The 18,900-nt window shown below is 44.9% G+C and overlaps 1 protein-coding gene across 12 annotated transcripts in view; it reads left to right on the top strand.

Moving 5' to 3' along the window:
• LOC110490935 (receptor-type tyrosine-protein phosphatase mu) overlaps positions 1–18,900 on the top strand; it is a 302,121-nt gene that overhangs the window by 269,878 nt on the left and 13,343 nt on the right. For all 12 annotated transcript variants that reach the window (XM_036943984.1, XM_036943983.1, XM_036943982.1 and 9 more), the window contains 8 exons: positions 2,419–2,455; positions 6,729–6,826; positions 10,323–10,439; positions 12,455–12,609; positions 13,007–13,142; positions 16,608–16,757; positions 16,921–17,094; positions 18,186–18,317. In XM_036943984.1, the coding sequence (XP_036799879.1) occupies positions 2,419–2,455; positions 6,729–6,826; positions 10,323–10,439; positions 12,455–12,609; positions 13,007–13,142; positions 16,608–16,757; positions 16,921–17,094; positions 18,186–18,317 (999 nt within the window). The remainder of the gene's footprint in view (positions 1–2,418; positions 2,456–6,728; positions 6,827–10,322; positions 10,440–12,454; positions 12,610–13,006; positions 13,143–16,607; positions 16,758–16,920; positions 17,095–18,185; positions 18,318–18,900) is intronic.

Raw genomic sequence — 18,900 nt, 5'->3', positions numbered from 1 at the left:
AAGCTGATTGTGCAACATAGATTCATGTAGAAGTAAAACAAAATAGAGTCATCTTTTTTGTTGAACCTGAGAGACACAGCAGAGATAACGAGAGAAGAAAGAAGAGATGGTCAGTGACACACTCTGGAGATTTCCACGACTGTCTCTCACATGCACGCACACACACACATTCATCACAAATGTGAGCCAAATGTCCATCTATGCTGTGGCGTAAACAGAGCTGCCTTTGACCACCATGTGTCCTGTATATCCAGTCCGGACTATGGAATTAGAACTAGAACACTGTCCATCTCTATGTTCTGGATACAGTCTGTCCACAGCCAGTACATACTGTAGAGCCATTAGTTTGTTTCCCGGGTGACCGTTTAACACTAGAAGCCCACTCCTTGTTTACCCCCCTGGCTATTGCTGTTGACAGTCAATGTTATTTTCCTCTCCCATCAACCAGCTGGCATGGTGCCACCAATGCCAACCAACCTCCCCCTGCGTATACTTACCTCCCTTGTCTCCTCCTCGCCTCACACCTCATCTCCCCCTCTACCTCCACGCCAAGCTTTGCTTTCACATGTCATTAGCCACATTAGCACACTTAGCTCTCTCGTCTTCAAAGGCCAGTGTAAATTAGGGTAAATTTGCAGCGTAGGTGGAACAAGTTGCTATCTCTCGAAATGAAAGGGCCTGTAAATAATTTCCACACGCCCACATGGCGTCTTCTTGTCAGAGACATTGTGTTCAGGTGCTCACAGATTGAAAAAGAGATAATTCTGTAAGCGTCCGCTCTCGTTGTCAAGACCGGAGTTGGTACGCGTTAGACAGCAGTCTAAGTGGATATGGTTTCATCTGGCTTTGTTTCACTGTTCGCATTGTTCTTGATAGCAACAAGGTGATTCTGAAGGATATTATATGAGAGGTGAGAATTTGCCCATTGACTTTGTAGACGTTTTGCGTTTCAAAACGAGGAATTGTTATCTTGTTGCAAGAAGCCTCCTATGATAATGCAATGTTCCTCTCACAGAGAATCATAAGCATCAACCTTACAGTACTCATTAAAACATTCCATGAATACAATTTGACTGTGTTTGTGTGTGTGCGCGCGTGTTTGGCAGCACACTCGTGTGTCCAGTCGTATGTGTTGAATTAGCATTCCGCGTCTTACTGCTCTGCAAGGTCACCTATGTAGCTAATTAAAGCTTGACCCCAGAGGACTCGTGGTGACACGGACATGAAGACATCTGTACACTACCTCCCTCCGCTGCACCTGCCCTCTCCTCTCCCTGCAGACTGTCTGTCTGGGTTTCTGTTCCCTCCCAGTGTTTCTCTAGCCTGTTTCTGTAGTGCTGTCTCACCAACTCCTTTGGTCATTGGCATGACAACGACCATAGCAGTTGGCTGTGTGTGTAGTGCATTCAGTCAGTGAACTCGGCAGCATCTGTGTGAGTGCTGCTCGTCTCCCAGGCACAGACCTAACAGGTCCCAATTAAGTGGAATTTCAGAAGGTCAGAACAGAAGTCTAAACCTTTCTTCCAACATGATGATCACATAGAATACGTGACCAGCCAATGAACCCTTCTCCTAATAGCCTCTCGCTAACTAACTCTATAGCCATAGTTGATATTCATCGCCACGTGTGCTCCCACGGTGGGAACTCCTCGATAGTATGTAGAGCAAGAGGATAAACAAGTCTCAGGGAGCCCAGCCTATCAGAGCCCAGAGAGACGGAGAGCCCAGCATATCAGAGAAGAGGGATGAGGTGTCCCTGTTTGATTCAGTCCAATTCTATTCCATGTTAATTATAGTTGAGGTAAAGAGAAAATGGCGTGGATAAGAGCTGGACCAGATGAAGACAATAGGTCAGACTTTGTGGTGGGTGAGAACGGCTCTTTATTCCAACATTTAGCTTCCCACCGTGTACAGTAGGCCTCGCTAGGATACAAGATGCTCGCCAAATGAAATTTGAGGGGATTAGAGTAATCCCTCTGAGATTGAGCCTATTCCGAAGATAAGAGCCACACGGCAGAAGAATAACTCAGCCGTGTGCGTGTTCACAGACTGTATTATCCATCGAAAATATGCTGTCAGTGCACTTTAAGTGAACCGACCGCAGGAATTCTTTGAGAAAGAGAAATGCTGCTGACGGGATGTTAGAGTGGTTGCTGTCATGTTGTTGTCATTATCTTAGAAGACGAGCTTTTTGCACGTATTTTCAAATGGAATCCAAATAAACATTTTCTTTCTACTTGGTTTGAATTAATTAGTAATTTAAGACAAAAAATATGTTTTGAAATGTGTTTTCACCGCAGCATGTTTCGCTTCTCGACTCAAGTAAACAAATATGCCCATTGTACTGTATTCTTCAGTTTATTCAATACTGACATCTGTGTGCTGAAAATTGTAATTTGTTTCTCTTTCGGATTTCAGGGCTACCACAGGCCAAATCACTACATTGCTACCCAAGGTAAGAACAGAAACACACGACAAACTTGATCTTGTCTGAATATCTCAGTATTGTTTTTGGATCTGCAAGTCTTTAGTCTGCTGTTCAGTATGACAGCCTCACCAGAGCTGTCAACACAGATATACAAGAGATCTGTAAAAAGCTGTGGGACTCCCCTCTCTCTCCCTCTCTAACCAACCTCTCCCCCCTCCTTTATTCCCTTCAGCCTGTCCAAGCCTTGTTGTGCTGAAGTAGCGTCTTAGAACAATTAATCAGTTGTGTGAGCAAAAGGGGAGGGGTGAGGATTGCAGTAATAAATAAATGGATAAGTTCATGTGTACTGGCGTGGTGTGTGTACATGCACATGAATTTCTAAGCGTGTGTGTTGTATTACTGCATTAATCTGGCAGGCATACGCTTTTCCCACAATCCCGCTGGAGGTGAGCTCTGATTGATCGTTAATTGTTGTTGAATTCTTGGAGGCAATGTTTTCTCGGCCAGCCGCGCGAAGGTAACTCCATTCCACGCTCCCTCCGAGTAGAGACAGCCAATCTAGCACAGTCAGACCAAGTAGACAGTCTGGTCATCTAGTGGGTCTGGAAGCTGCATAATGACCTAGTAGACAGTCTGGTGGTCTACTGGGTCTGGGAGCTGCATAATGACCTAGTAGACAGTCCGGTGGGTCTGGGAGCTGCATAATGACCTAGTAGACAGTCTGGTCATCTAGTGGGCCTGGGAGCTGCATAATGACCTAGTAGACAGTCTGGTGATCTACTGGGTCTGGGAGCTGCATAATGACCTAGTAGACAGTCTGGTCATCTAGTGGGCCTGGGAGCTGCATAATGACCTAGTAGACAGTCTGGTCATCTAGTGGGCCTGGGAGCTGCATAATGACCTAGTAGACAGTCTGGTGATCTACTGGGTCTGGGAGCTGCATAATGACCTAGTAGACAGTCTGGTGGTCTACTGGGTCTGGGAGCTGCATAATGACCTAGTAGACAGTCTGGTGGTCTACTGGGTCTGGGAGCTGCATAATGACCTAGTAGACAGTCTGGTGGTCTAATGGGTCTGGGAGCTGCATAATGACCTAGTAGACAGTCTGGTGGTCTACTGGGTCTGGGAGCTGCATAATGACCTAGTAGACAGTCTAGTGGGTCTGGGAGCTGCATAACGACCCAGTAAACAGTCTGTTGGTCTAGGAGCTGCATAATGACCTAGTAGACAGTCTGGTGTCCTGTGGGTCTGGAAGTTGCATAATGACCTGTTTATTGGAGTGCTGGCCTCCCAGGCCGTCCGCCTTGCCGTTCTCTGTCTCCTCAGAAGAACTACACCTGTTCTGTGACGAATGACACTGAGTGAAACGCAGGCTGCGCTAACAGTCAAGTGGACACACATACCTAGTCCCCGGTAGTGTGTCTTAACCCCCAGGTGAATTGCTTCCAACAGAGAGAGTGCCGGGTGGTGAATGAGACTAGGAGAGGGTTGACCTCCATCCTATTTTATGATGAGACTATACAATATTTACTATACACAGTCATACTATACGTTGAATAGGAGAGAAAATAATAGAGCACACCAGCCTCAGACAGAGTTTGCAGCGGACTCTCCATGTTTAGTTTTTTTCAATGTTATGCCGGCGTTTGCAATTAGAGGGCAGCTTTCAAAGAGAATTTTTTTTGTTGGGTGGAGAGAGAGGAAAATCGTAATAAGCAGAGATCTTGCACAGATCAAAGGCAGATGTGCTTCAGGCCAATCGGGCGCTTGTCAGTCACGGACATTCAGCATGGGATCCCAAACAATATACACTGAGTGTACAAAACATTAAGAACACCGGCTCGTTCCATGACATAGACTGACCAGGTGAAATATATGATCCCTTATTTATGTCACTTGTTATATCCACTTCAATCAGTCTAGATGAAGCAGAGGAGATGTTAAAGAAGTATTTTTAAGCCTTGAAACAATTAAGACATGGATTGTGTAGGAGTGCCATTGAGAATGTGAATGTGCAAGACAAAACATTGACGTGTCTTTGAACGTGGTAAGGTGGTAGGTGTCAGGCACACCGGTTGGAATGTGTCGAGAACTGCAATGCTGCTGGGTTTTTCACGCTCAACAGTTTCCCGTGTCTATCATGAATGGTCCACCACCCAAAGGACATCCAGCCAACTTAACACAACTGTGAGAAGCACTGGAGTCAACATGGGCCACTATCCCTGTGGAACGCTTTCGACACATTGACACTTTCGACACAGAGTCCCTGCCCTTACAAATTGAGCATTTTTTGAGGGCAAAAGGGGGTGCAACTCAATATTAAGAAGGTGTTCCTAATGTTTTGTACACTCAGTGTATGTTTTTACTCATGGGTGTGGGGAGGTGCATTTTGTCCATTCACCCCTTTTCTCTCAAGAGCACCCCCAGAAGCTAAAGGTCTGTATAGCCTTTTTAATACAATATAATTTATAAAAATACATACAACCTTTCTTTATTAACTCGGTCCTCACACAATCGCTGGCTGGCTGGCATGTTTCTCTTTCTAGGGGAAAAAAAGTGCAAAGAATTATCCTAGTCTCCTTCCCTCCTGAAGAATCCCAGCAATTTGTGTGTCTGTATCTGTGGCTGGCGGGGTGCCAGGGTGAAAAGCATTGCGACGACAGAGCCTCTCCTCTGACAGCCTGTCCACTCCAGCCGTCTGTGAAGATTTTGTTTCGCTTTTTTCTCCTACTTCCTTGTCCTATTTCCCCAGTGCACCATGGGAGAATCTCTTCTCCACAACTAATTGGAGTTGCATGACTTGGCTTTACCCTCTACCGCACTAGGCCATTTACCGCAGCTGCTCAACGATGATGCATCGTGTCACATTTTCTTCTCCCAGACGACGACACCAGCCGCGCTTCACGCCTCTCCTCCGCCGAGACTTTCTTTCTCTACGCAGTTGTACATACCCACTGTTAACACTGTGTCAACACAGATGACTGGTTTAGTTGGCAAACGTCTCACAGGTTCACGAAGTGTGTTCATAAGGAGGGGAAAGGAGGTGTGGAAGGGAAGGGGGGAGGTACTTGTATAGAGCTCTTAGAAGGAAATAGTTGGGAGATCAAACTTCCATTCATCCCGAGTGCAGTCCTTTTTTCATATAATCTACATAACACCATCACTTCCTCCAGAGAAAAAAACCTTCCTATCCCTGGGTGGATGAGTAACTGTAGGACACACACTGTTTTGATTGAACTGAATCTGCCTTTAATTTAGAAAGAAAATAATCCGTCTAGAATGGTGAGGGTTGCTGTTAGGAGGAGTGAAGGGGGCCAGGGGAGAACAGGGAGTGTATAGGCTCTTGTTCCTTGGAGAGATGGTTATGAATACCAGGAGAGCATGTGAAAACCGGCTCGCTCGCACTAGAGGTAAAGGCACCTGGAATTGTCATCCGGCGAATTCTCAAGCATTTTAAAATGCGACACCAGTGTTTGGTAATGCGGCTGTTTGTGTGAGCATGAATATGGAACATCTGCAGGGAGCTTCGTGTGTGTATGCGCACGTGTGTGTGTGTGCTCGCGCATGTGTATGTTTTAGCTGTTGGAAGCAATTTGCTGTGGCTGGCGGTACACACGCCACAGCTCTGGAGGACACACACACACGGATTTGCATGAGCTAATTAGCTCGTCCAAAGTGTTTTTTTTTGCATTTGCCAGTTGATTAAAAAACAATGCTAATTTGAATTAATTAAATTAGTAATTCTTAATTCCTTCCAGGGATCCTTTATTGCTCGGTGCAATCTTAAACACGGCCCACATTAAAGTGTGTAGGAGTTAATTGAGAGTGTGTGCACAGATTTCTGTCCCCCTTCCTGGCGTTAAGCTTCTTGTCATTCACCGCGTGTGTGTTGACTTAGATCCAGGCATTAGCTGATTGCCCTGTCAACAGTGATCAGAATGTACAGGCACACAGCCCCAGTGTCCTGTGTTGATAAAGTTCAACTGGGAAAAACAAGATGTTACCCAGCTGAACCTGTGCACTTTTCATTGCTCAGAAAACAAGCAAGTAATCGACAAATGTGAAAAAACGCTAACAAGGATGTGATGAGCATTGAATTAGTATGAGAAGAATTTGGTATAAGTAGAGGATCTGACAATCCTGACAATATTTGGACAATACACATACTTTTATATTGGAAAATCACATGTTGGTGTCATTCATAACATGATAAATAACATACACACACTCACACCCTTTCTCTCCTTTCCCTCTATCTCTCGCTCGCTCTCTCTCTCTCTGTCCCTCTGTCTCTCCTCAGGGCCCATGCAAGAGACAGTCTATGATTTCTGGAGGATGGTGTGGCATGAGAACACTGCAACCATCGTCATGGTGACCAACCTGGTGGAGGTGGGCAGGGTGAGTACCACGAGACCACAGACACACACAAACAAACACACACACAGTCACACATTACACACACTAAAGACAAACTCAGTTCTGGTACATTTTATTGATTCAACCAATAAATAAAGTAAACTAAAAGGTGGACATTTTCCAGGCCTGGCATACAGAAACCAGGGGCCCAACATTTGAGTGTTTTCTGGAAAGCAACGCTAGACAATGTCAATCTACTGGGGTGTAATGTCCCGTGTGGGTACAGACCTTGTTCAAGCCAATCAACCATTGGTTAAAGCCTTGAGAGGCGTGATCAGAGAGTGATCTGACTGGTTAGTCGAAAAAGCTCTCTGAAACGGTCAAACCCATAACAATACGCACGCACGCACGCATGCGCACACACACACACAATCATACACACTCTCACGCACACACTCATACACACAACAACAGAGAGGGCATGCCTAACCTGTCAGTGGCTCATTTAAGGAAGGGCCCCAACTCCCGCTGGCACCATATCAAATCAACAAAAGAGAACCGAGTGATGCACGGCCACAAAGCGCTAGCCAAGCGGGTGAATCCTCCCACCACCTGGTGCTATTGTTTTAACCACTCAGCCCTGGCTGTCCCATCTTGCCCCCTGTTGAGTCTCCACTCTCCAGGCCCTTTCAGTGGGCTGCAGGCAGGCCAGGGTCGGCAGGCAGGAAGGCACAGCGGCATTCTTTTCCACCATAATAATAAAAACCACTCACTCCACAGCCATTGTCTGCTAGGCCGCTTCACCACTGATGAACTTTGGGAAATCCCTTCTCCCAGGCTTCTGTCGCTTTTCGCGATCATGCCAAGCAGTTTTGTTTGTTTTCGATCTAGCTTCTCTCCTGTTTCTACATCCCTTCTGGACCGCAGGTGGAGGAAGCACAAGGCACAACTAGACGTGGAGAATAACACTACCCCAGATAATGTGTTAGTGAGTGGCGCAGGCAGCCACCCAAAGCATATCGCTGGCTGATCATCTTCATCGTAGCTGTCAGACACGGTTGGGATTAATAGGATATTTCTGCCAAGACTTCATTTATAGGATGCTCTTCAGGGATAAGCTAGCTGAAGTATCAGGGGGATCTGAGAGGCTGGAGGATCTGGAGCGTCTTGACTTGAGCTCCATACAGTTTATGATCGTGTCACTGCTAGAGGCGTCACTACAGTTCGATTCCAGGCTTTACCACAACCGGCTGTGATTGGGAGTCCCATAGGGCGGCTCACAATTGGCCCAGCGTCTTCCGGGATAGGGTTTGGCCGAGGTAGGCCGTCATTGTAAATTATTATTTGTTCTTAATTGACTGGCCTAGTTAAATAAAGGTTCAATACAAATAAAAAATGCTCGACAGATAATCAAATCAAATCACGAAATGGTTTGTCACAATGGTACTTCCATCATACTGATGCAAGAGTACATGCAAGAGTAACTCACTAATGTGTGTGTGAATGGAAGTAGGGTCTCTCTAACATCTCTTTATATTCTTGCTGAAAGGTCCAATTCCAATGCAACTGTTTTTATCTCAATATCAAATCATTTCCAGTTATTTCTGTTACAGTCAGACCGCTGCTACTAATTGACGATTTTCTCATTATGACCAATTGAATACTAAATACTTTGATAAGGTATAGCTGTGTCTTTTTTATACCAAGGAAGCCACCAGGGAAACCCTACCTCTTGGAAACACTCATATTATTATTCTATATTGGTCTCTCCATGATCAACACTGTCACAGAAGACAGATAGGAATATCATTTAAGAAAACAGAGATTCCTATCGCAGTTAAACAATGTTTTCCGGTCCTCTCCAGAGAAGCAACTATAATTGCTTCCAGTGCTGACAGCTAGCGTGACTAAGGCGGAGCTGCGGGAGAATAATGTACTTGGCCATTAAAACACAATTATATCACCAATTAGATCCCCCCCCCCCCTCCCTAATTACACTATCACAAAGGAGACAGCAGGGGAGGGGAGAGGAAGGGTGGAGGAAGAGGAGGACGGTAGGGAGGGAAAAGAGGACAGACAGATGGAGAAATGGAGAGGAAGATAAGGATGACCCGGAGGGAAGATAAGGCTGGTGTGAGTGACAGAGAAGAGGACGGAGGGAGGGAGCAGAGAGAGAGCGGGAGGGAGAGGATACCGTCAGAAAATCCAAGACTGAAAAAACTAAAACAGAGACTGTGAAGAAGAGACTCAAACTTTTGTTGAATTTCATTGATTGTTCAATTGCCAAATTAGGGAAGTAATTTCCACTGAAATAGGCCTATATGCTTTTACACCTCTTACTGTGGGGGAGGGGCCAGATAAGTGAAGTGGTATCATCATAGAACCTGCGACTTCTGGTGACCCCAGGTTTCACAACCTCTTAATGAGGAAAGAGCCCAGTGGTGCAGTATGGGTAATTAGAGCTGGGACATTGAGCATCTGCTCTAACAAAGAGGAGGGCCACCTGCCTGTCGCTATATGGGACAGCACCAAGATGTCACTCACTGGCTGCGTCTCAAATGGCACTCTAGGGTGCCAAAGTAGTGCTATATACAGGAAATAGTGTGCCAAAGTAGTGCTATATACAGAAAATAGTGTGCCAAAGTAGTGCGCTATACAGGGAATAGTGTGCCAAAGTAGTGCTATATACAGGAAATAGTGTGTCAAAGTAGTGCTATATACAGGAAATAGTGTGCCAAAGTAGTACTATATACAGGAAATAGTGTGCCAAAGTAGTGCGCTATACAGGGAATAGTGTGCCAAAGTAGTGCTATATACAGGAAATAGTGTGCCAAAGTAGTGCTATATACAGGAAATAGTGTGCCAAAGTAGTGCTATATACAGGAAATAGTGTGCCAAAGTAGTGCTATATACAGGAAATAGTGTGCCAAAGTAGTGCTATATACAGGAAATAGTGTGCCAAAGTAGTGCACTATACAGGGAATAGGGTGCCATTTCAGACACAACAATTTCACAAGCTGACATGACCTTCTCAGACCTTTCGTCTTGTCCATTGAGAGTCATACGTCACACTGTTGGATGGTTGATGCCCAGTTTAAAGTGATCATAAAGTGTGTGATAGTGGTCAAACTGGACTGTAGTGGTTGTGATGTTAAAGGAGTGGTCTGTCTGTGTGTTCTGTGATTGAGGTGAACCTGTAATGTCAACATTACTCCTCGTGGCAACAATGCTTTTTCATCACAATTCACTGAGAGCAGAATAATATTTACAGAACTTTAATGGGAAAAAACTTTTTGAGTTGACTCACAAATTAACTGTTGTCCAACAACACCTTGCACAATAGACTACCTTCAGTAACATGCACACATTCTCGTCCCAAAGCTCCCAAACTCACCACACAGAAGTAAGAACATTAAGTTCCAAACTAGGCAAAAATGTCTGTCAGGTTTTCACCTTGAACGAACAGGAAATATATTTCAAGCAACTAAACTGCGGTCAGGTCATCCCATTACACCCTGTGTCCCCTCTGTCCCCTCAGGTGAAGTGCTGTAAGTACTGGCCTGACGACACTGAGATCTACAGGGACATGAAGGTGACCCTCATCGAGACCCAGCTGCTGTCAGAGTACGTCATCAGGACCTTCGCCGTGGAAAAGGTACGGACACTCCAAGTGATCATGATATTGGAAGTTATTAATTGTAGTGTATTGTTTTCCATTGTATGTATTATATATAAAGCAAGATGTAAAGTGTTGGTCCCATGTTTCATGAGCTGAAATAAAAGATCCCAGAAATGTTCTATATGCATAAAAAGCTCATTTCTCTAGCATTTTCTGCACAAATTTGTTAGCATCCCTGTTACTGAGCATTTCTCCTTTGCCAAGATAATCCATCCACCTGACAGGTGTGGTATATCAAGAAGATGATTAAACAGCATGATCATTAAACAGGTGCATCTTGTGCTGGGGACAATAAAATACCACTCTGAGTGTTGTCACACAAAACAATGCCACAGATGTCTCAAGTTTTGAGGGAGCGTGCAATTGGCATGCTGACTGCAGGAATGTTCACCAGAGCTGTTGCCAGATAATTTAATGTTAATTTCTCTACCCTAAATATTGTTTTTGAGAATTTGGCAGTATGTCCAAACGGCCTCTCAACCGCAGACCACATGTAACCACGCCAGCCCAGGACCTCCACATTCGACTTCTTCACCTGCGGGATCATCTGAGACCAGCCAACCGGACCGTCACTAATGAAACTGTGGGTTTGCACAACCGAAGAATTGCTGCATATACTGTCAGAAACCGTCTCAGGGAAGCTCATCTGCGTGCACCCCGTCCTCACCAGGGTCTTGACTCGACTGCAGTTTGGCGTCGTAACCGACTTCAGTGGTCAATTTCTCACCTTTGATGGCCACTAGCAGACTGGAGAAATGTGCGCTTCCCAGATTTATCCCGGCTTCAGTTGTATTGGGCAGATGCATGGCGTCGTGTGGGCGAGCGATTTGCTGATGTCAATGTTGTGAACAAAGTGCCCCGTGGTGGTGGGTTTATGCTATGGGCAGGCATAAGCAATCGACAACGAACACCATTGCATTTTATCGGTGGCAATTTGAATGCACAGAGGTACCTTGACAAGATCCTGATGTCCATTGTCCTGCCATTCATCAGCCGCCATCACCTCATGTTTCAGCATGATAATGCACGGGCCCCATGTCGCAAGGATCTATACACAATTGGAAGCTGAAAATGTCCCAGTTCTTCCATGATCTGCATACTCACCAGCCATGTCACCCATTGAGCATGTGTGGGATGCTCTGGATCGACGTGTACGACAGCGTGTTCTAGTTCCCGACAATATCCAGAAACTTCGTACAGCCATTAAAGAGGAGTGGGACAACATTCCACAGGCCACAATCAACACTCTGATCAACTCTATGTGAAGGAGATGTTGCTCTGCATGAGGCAAATAAATGGACAGAGCTTCATGTACTCACCACTACTTTACTGAAGGTTCTTAGATACTTCCTTTATAATAGGTCCATCTGTCTTTCAGAATGCATGTCTGTCTGTATCGTAGCCATTTTGTTTCTCATCCTATTGTACTCAGAGCTGTTACCAGGCCTCTCCACTTTTCCACTTCTTCTATCCCCATGGGCTTTTAAGCTGTGAATATTTCCCCTGCCGTGTGTGTGTGTGTGTGTGTGTGTGCATGCGTGCGTGCGTGCGTGCATGAGTGCTCAAGGCTCAGACGGGTGTCCGCCCTGCCGTCTGTATCCAGCCTGCTTGCTGTGTGTGTGAATCACCACTCTCCTCCAGCTGTTTTTCTCCTCTTCCATCCCCCCAGAGATGGGCTTTGTCATCCCTGCTTTATCTACTTTAGTCCCTCCCCCCAAGATCAAAACACAACTTTGATCATGAAAACAGCTAACTTTAAAGTGCTTATAGGGAGGTACAGGGGGAGAGGGAGAGGAGAGGAGAGGAGAGGGAGCTGCTGCTCAAAGTTAAAAGCTCTGGGTCTGTTTGGGTGTGCGTGTGTGGGTGCGTGCATATACATGTGCGTGTGTCAGAAGTCCAGGCATCTGTATGACCTCTGATGTTTGTGTCCTTGGTACTTGTGAATCCAAATGAAGTATCCAACTGTGTATATTTCGGTCTTCTCTCTCTAGAGGGGAGCCCATGAGATCCGGGAGATCCGTCAGTTCCACTTCACGGGCTGGCCGGACCACGGGGTGCCCTACCACGCCACCGGCCTGCTTGGCTTCGTACGCAGGGTCAAGTCCAAGACCCCTGCCAACGCCGGGCCCATGGTAGTCCACTGCAGGTCAGACACACTCTCTGTGGCTTCTGGCTGTCTGTATACATCTCTACCTTTCTCTCTTTCCATCTCTCATCTCTCTTTCCATCTCTTTCTCTCGCCTCCCTCTCGCTCTATTTTCTCTCTCTCTCTCTGACTCTCTTCATCCGGTATGACTCAGAAAGAAGTTCCTAATGGATATTAGAAAAGTCATCTCACTCCCAAGATCAGCCACACTAAATAAAGTGGATCTGCTATTGTCAGCCACACCTCCAACTGTTTAGACTGTCATGTACAATCTGTACTGATGTTTCCAATCCAAATAGTCCCAGATAATTTGTCAACCGGTGCTTTTCTATTTAGAGTGTGTGTTGTGCTCTGGTTCTCACGCTGTATGTGCGTGTGTGTGTGCTTGCGTCATCAGTGCGGGGGCGGGCAGGACCGGCTGTTTCATTGTGATTGACATCATGCTGGACATGGCTGAGAGAGAGGGTGTGGTCGACATCTACAACTGTGTGAGAGAGTTACGCTCACGAAGGGTTAATATGGTCCAGACAGAGGTAAGAATGACCCTGTCCCTGCTCGAACCCAAATACAGAGAGAGAGAGAGAGAGAGAGAGAGAGAGAGAGAAACATGCACACAGAGACGTACACACACATACATGCACAAACAGACACACACACACCACTACACGACCCTGCTCCAAGTGTCTCTACTCGCTTCCACTGTACACAATCCCAAACACACCACACACACTCGCGCATACACAGTCTTGTATAACTAACCTTGTGTGGACACACAGTTCAATCTTATTCAAAATCCTATTTTTCCTAAACCTAACCTTAACCCGAAAACCTAACCCAAGCACCTACACCTAGCACCTAACCCCAAAACGAACCCTAACACTAATTCTAACCTTAACCCTAAAACCCACAAGTGTAGTTAAACACGTCCACACTCACACACACATTCCCCAAACAGGCACATTTCATTCTGTCAATACATGATACACATGAAACCATGGACCATACAGGACAGGGTGTGTATTCTCCAACACAATGTGACAGACTTGTAGTGTCTACAATTTCTTGACTCTTCTTTTGTATCTAAAATTCCACTGGCACAACCAATCCCAAACATCTGGCCAAACAGACAATGTGACACAATGATACTGGACAATGAACATGAACTCATTAGCCCTGTGCAAATATTATTCAGCTCAGAGTAAAAATGCAACAGACTCGTGTTTGCTTTTAAAGATAGTTAATAGCTGATGAGTTAGATTGCATAAACATGCTAAAGTTCCAACTCCTAACTCCCTGACCATACTATATTAATGCACAATAAACAAGTGTCTAATGTCGTGCTGTATGCAAGCTTTACTTTGTTTGATTCCCATGACATATACTTTTAATTGATGTGAACTGACAAATTCATAGCTCAAAAACTATTCAAAGTTTACTTGGAACACATGCTGTATCTTATAAATGACATTTTCCCGTTGCACAAAAAAAGCCAGTTCGTGTCTTGTCGTGATATTTCGTAATATTCTGATGACAACCGGGTAGGCTGCAAATCCATTTCACCTCCAACTCCATATCCAAGGACAGGAGTCTGACATCACAGTAGCCTAACCTGAAAACCACTGACCCTCAGCTCCCAAGGATTTTGTCAGAAGTGACAAGTCGAGACGTTTCTGAAATGTCACTTCATAAATGATTTACGTCAAGCCCGGGGCCTTTTTCCTGAGAGAAGGAGAGGAATAGGGGGAGAAGAGAGAGGGAGTGGTAGTATTGGCAGAGGAAAGAGAGAGAGAGGTAGTATTGGCAGAGGAAAGAGAGAGAGGGTAGTAGTCTTGACAGAGGAAAGAGAGAGTATTAGTATTGACAGAGGAAAGAGAGAGTAGTAGTATTGACAGAGGAAAGAGAGAGAGACTAGTAGTATTGACAGAGGAGAGAGAGTGGTAGTATTGACAGAGGAAAGAGAGAGAGAGTGGTAGTATTGAGAGGAAAGAGAGAGAGAGAGTGGTAGTATTGACAGAGGAAAGAGAGAGAGTAGTAGTATTGACAGAGGAAAGAGAGAGTGGTAGTAGTATTGACAGAGGAAAGAGAGAGAGTCGTAGAATTGGCAGAGGAAAGAGAGTGGTAGTATTGACAGAGGAAAGAGAGAGAGTAGTAGTATTGACAGAGGAGAGAGAGAGAGAGAGAGAGTAGTATTATTGACAGAGGAAAGAGTGAGAGAGAGTAGTATTATTGACAGAGGAAAGAGAGAGAGAGACTAGTAGTATTGACAGAGGAGAGAGAAAGTGGTAGTATTGACAGAGGAGAGAGAAAGTGGTAGTATTGACAGAGGAAAGAGAGAGAGTGGTAGTATTGACAGAGGAAAGAGAGAGAGTGGTAGTATTGACAGAGGAAAGAGAGAGAGGTAGTAGTATTGACAGAGGAAAGAGAGAGTATTAGTATTGACAGAGGAAAGAGAGAGAGGTAGTAGTATTGACAGAGGAAAGAGAGAGAGTGGTAGTATTGACAGAGGAAAGAGAGAGTGGTAGAATTGGCAGAGGAAAGAGAGTGGTAGTATTGACAGAGGAAAGAGAGAGAGTAGTAGTATTGACAGAGGAGAGAGAGAGAGTAGTATTATTGACAGAGGAAAGAGTGAGAGAGAGTAGTATTATTGACAGAGGAAAGAGAGAGACTAGTAGTATTGACAGAGGAGAGAGAAAGTGGTAGTATTGACAGAGGAGAGAGAAAGTGGTAGTATTGACAGAGGAAAGCGAGAGAGTAGTAGTATTGACAGAGGAAAGAGAGAGAGAGTAGTAGTATTGACAGAGGAAAGAGAGAGTGGTAGTATGGACAGAGGAAAGAGGGAGAGAGTGGTAGTATTGAAAGAGAGAGAGTAGTAGTATTGACAGAGGAAAGAGAGAGAGTGGTAGTATTGACAGAGGAAAGAGAGAGAGTGGTAGTATTGACAGAGGAAAGAGAGAGAGTGGTAGTATTGACAGAGGAAAGAGAGAGAGAGAGTGGTAGTATTGACAGAGGAAAGAGAGAGTGGTAGAATTGGCAGAGGAAAGAGAGTGGTAGTATTGACAGAGGAAAGAGAGATAGTAGTAGTATTGACAGAGGAGAGAGAGAGAGTAGTATTATTGACAGAGGAAAGAGTGAGAGAGAGTAGTATTATTGACAGAGGAAAGAGAGAGACTAGTAGTATTGACAGAGGAGAGAGAAAGTGGTAGTATTGACAGAGGAGAGAGAAAGTGGTAGTATTGACAGAGGAAAGCGAGAGAGTAGTAGTATTGACAGAGGAAAGAGAGAGAGAGTAGTAGTATTGACAGAGGAAAGAGAGAGTGGTAGTATGGACAGAGGAAAGAGGGAGAGAGTGGTAGTATTGAAAGAGAGAGAGTAGTAGTATTGACAGAGGAAAGAGAGAGAGTGGTAGTATTGACAGAGGAAAGAGAGAGAGTGGTAGTATTGACAGAGGAAAGAGAGAGAGTGGTAGTATTGACAGAGGAAAGAGAGAGAGAGAGTGGTAGTATTGACAGAGGAAAGAGAGAGAGAGAGTATTAGTATTGACAGAGGAAAGGTCAATGGGAATGGTCACTGTGGAGGTGACAGGCTGTAATAGCACCCTATTCCCTTATATAGTGAACTACTTACCCGGAGAAAGGAAGTCCATAGGGTACCCGTTGGCTCAGCCACAGTCTTAGCAAACATAGAAGGGTTTAAACAACATGAGAGAATACCCAGCCCCAATGTCTACCATCCAGGATTCTGTATTTCTCAAGACCAATTGGAAAACCGAGGATTGGATTAGGATTTGATTTGATATCTCACCAAAAATGGCTTTTGGAACCATGTCATGACTTGACTTGAGTCAATCATCACTTTGGTTTGGTCATGTTTCTGTGTTACCTCAATGTGTAGGTAAGTATTGTTGCTTTGTTCTCAGTGTGAGCTCTTCCTGGTGTGTGTCTAGGCGTTGCATGGCTTTCTGTCCCTCACGATATCTTATGGCCTGCTCCGTCCTACAGGAGCAGTACGTGTTCATCCACGACGCCATCTTGGAGGCGTGTCTGTGCGGGGACACCACCATCCCAGCCAACCAGCTGCGATCGGTCTACTATGACATGAACCGCCTGGACCCCCAGACTAACTCCAGCCAGATCAAAGAGGAGTTCAGGGTACTGTGTGTGTGTGTGTGTGTGTGTGTGTGTGTGTGTGTGTGTGTGTGTGAGCATGCGTTGTTCATCACACATGCATACGTATATTGGTGTACATAAATGCTCTTCACTCCAAGGCACAATTGAAGGTGTCTACCAGGCTCATATCCCTTCCTCCCTCCAGACCCTGAACATGGTGACTCCTACGTTGCGTGTGGAGGACTGCAGCATTGCCCTGCTCCCCAGGAACCACGAGAAGAACCGCTGCATGGACGTCCTCCCGCCAGACCGCTGTCTGCCCTTCCTCATCACCATCGACGGAGAGAGTTCCAACTACATCAACGCCGCTCTCATGGACGTACGTCTCACACACACACACTCATTCTCACACACACTCAGACTTAGGCACGCTCACTCGTAACCTTTTTAAATGACTTGCAGTGTCAGTCCGTGTGCAAGTCATTGGATGTAAATGTACTGCTGGAAAAGTGCTGAGTCAATAGTGGAACTGTTCTTTTTTAATCATTGTGCTGAGATATGATGATGTGGATAGGTCACTGTTCAATCACCCATCTACATAAAGGGCAGATTTGGCGCTTTGAATGAAGAGCAAACTTTATTAGTGGTAGATTAGTGGCATATTGGCTGTCTGTGACAACTTCTTTATTATGGAGAAAGGAGAGAGGGAGGGAGTGGGAGAGACAGACATAGAGGGAGAAACGGGGACGGAGTTGGGGAATAGTGTAGAGGGAGAAGGAAAGGGGAAGAAGGAAACAGAGAGAGAGCTCGCAAGGGACAGCGGGCGACTCAGCAGTCCTGGGGCGTCCTGTGGTTAAATAGCTGGTGTGTAAATAGCCCATCCATCTCTATAATAATCACCCCATGTTACTTAGCCAGCCATTTCCCAGCCAAACCTAAACAGTAGGGGGACAGTGTATCATGTTGATGAATGGCTAGTGCTTTTTCTGTGCTTCCACCAACAATTACATCCTCATCGAAAATGATTTAAAAAACAGATGGCTTTGGATGGATTTGTCCCATCGTCATGGAAATGGACATTCATAATTGCAATGTGTTTTTTGTTGAACGCAGCAGTATGACTCAGTTTGGATTGGCTTTATGGAAATAATGTGTCACCAATTATACTCATGCATATTTGGTATATACAATAAGGATATAGTATGTGGTCTTAGTGTTGATAGTGGAATTCATTCAGAACGGTCATGAATATCTGGAAATAAATACGTTCCCTGTACATGATTCCTCAAAAACCCGCAGACCTCAGATACATACAACCTCACATAGTAACCTGAACTTGATTGTGAGAATTCCCTGCATTATGACTAAAGGCCTGATGACATGTCCTTGATCTTAGTGATGTAAATACTGTCTTTCTGTTCATTTTGGGGTTGCTGACTTTCTCTTCCTCGTCGTTTTCCTCCTCCACAGAGCTACAAGCAGCCATCTGCGTTCATCGTTACCCAGCACCCCTTGCCCAACACGGTCAAAGACTTCTGGAGGCTGGTGCTGGACTACCACTGCACCTCTATAGTGATGCTCAACGACGTAGACCCAGCACAGGTAAGACTAACATACACACACACACACACACACACGAGAGGCCAATCAAGTCACTCCAAACCATGTGACGCCATGCAATCCTTTATCATACTATCAGACATTCCAGTCTCCGTCATAGACTAGTCATTAGTACATGATCATAGACAGATCGCTACCAGTAGGTTTGAAAGAGGAGGGGAAGGAGTCTGCCTCAAATGGCCTTGGGGCCCTGTCTGTCAAAATGTTCAAAGAATAGCAGGTGGCAGGCAGCATTTCCTAGCAACACCACCCAGTTGGGTGGCTACACTATCCTCTCATTCCCTATTCTGACTGTAGCCCGGCAACAAGTACCACAGCTATAGCAATATATATATATATATATATATATATATATATATATATATATATATATATATATATATATATATATATATATATATATATATATATATATATATATACATACATACATACATACATACATACATACATACATACATACATACATACATACATACATACATACATACATACATACATACATACATACATACATACATACATACATACATACATACACACACACACACACACACACACACAC

The sequence above is a fragment of the Oncorhynchus mykiss genome, chromosome 15 (genome assembly GCF_013265735.2).
Source record: "Oncorhynchus mykiss isolate Arlee chromosome 15, USDA_OmykA_1.1, whole genome shotgun sequence".
Taxonomy (NCBI): domain Eukaryota; kingdom Metazoa; phylum Chordata; class Actinopteri; order Salmoniformes; family Salmonidae; genus Oncorhynchus; species Oncorhynchus mykiss.
Note: the sequence above shows the minus strand (reverse complement) of the source record. Positions and strands in the feature narration are given on the sequence as shown.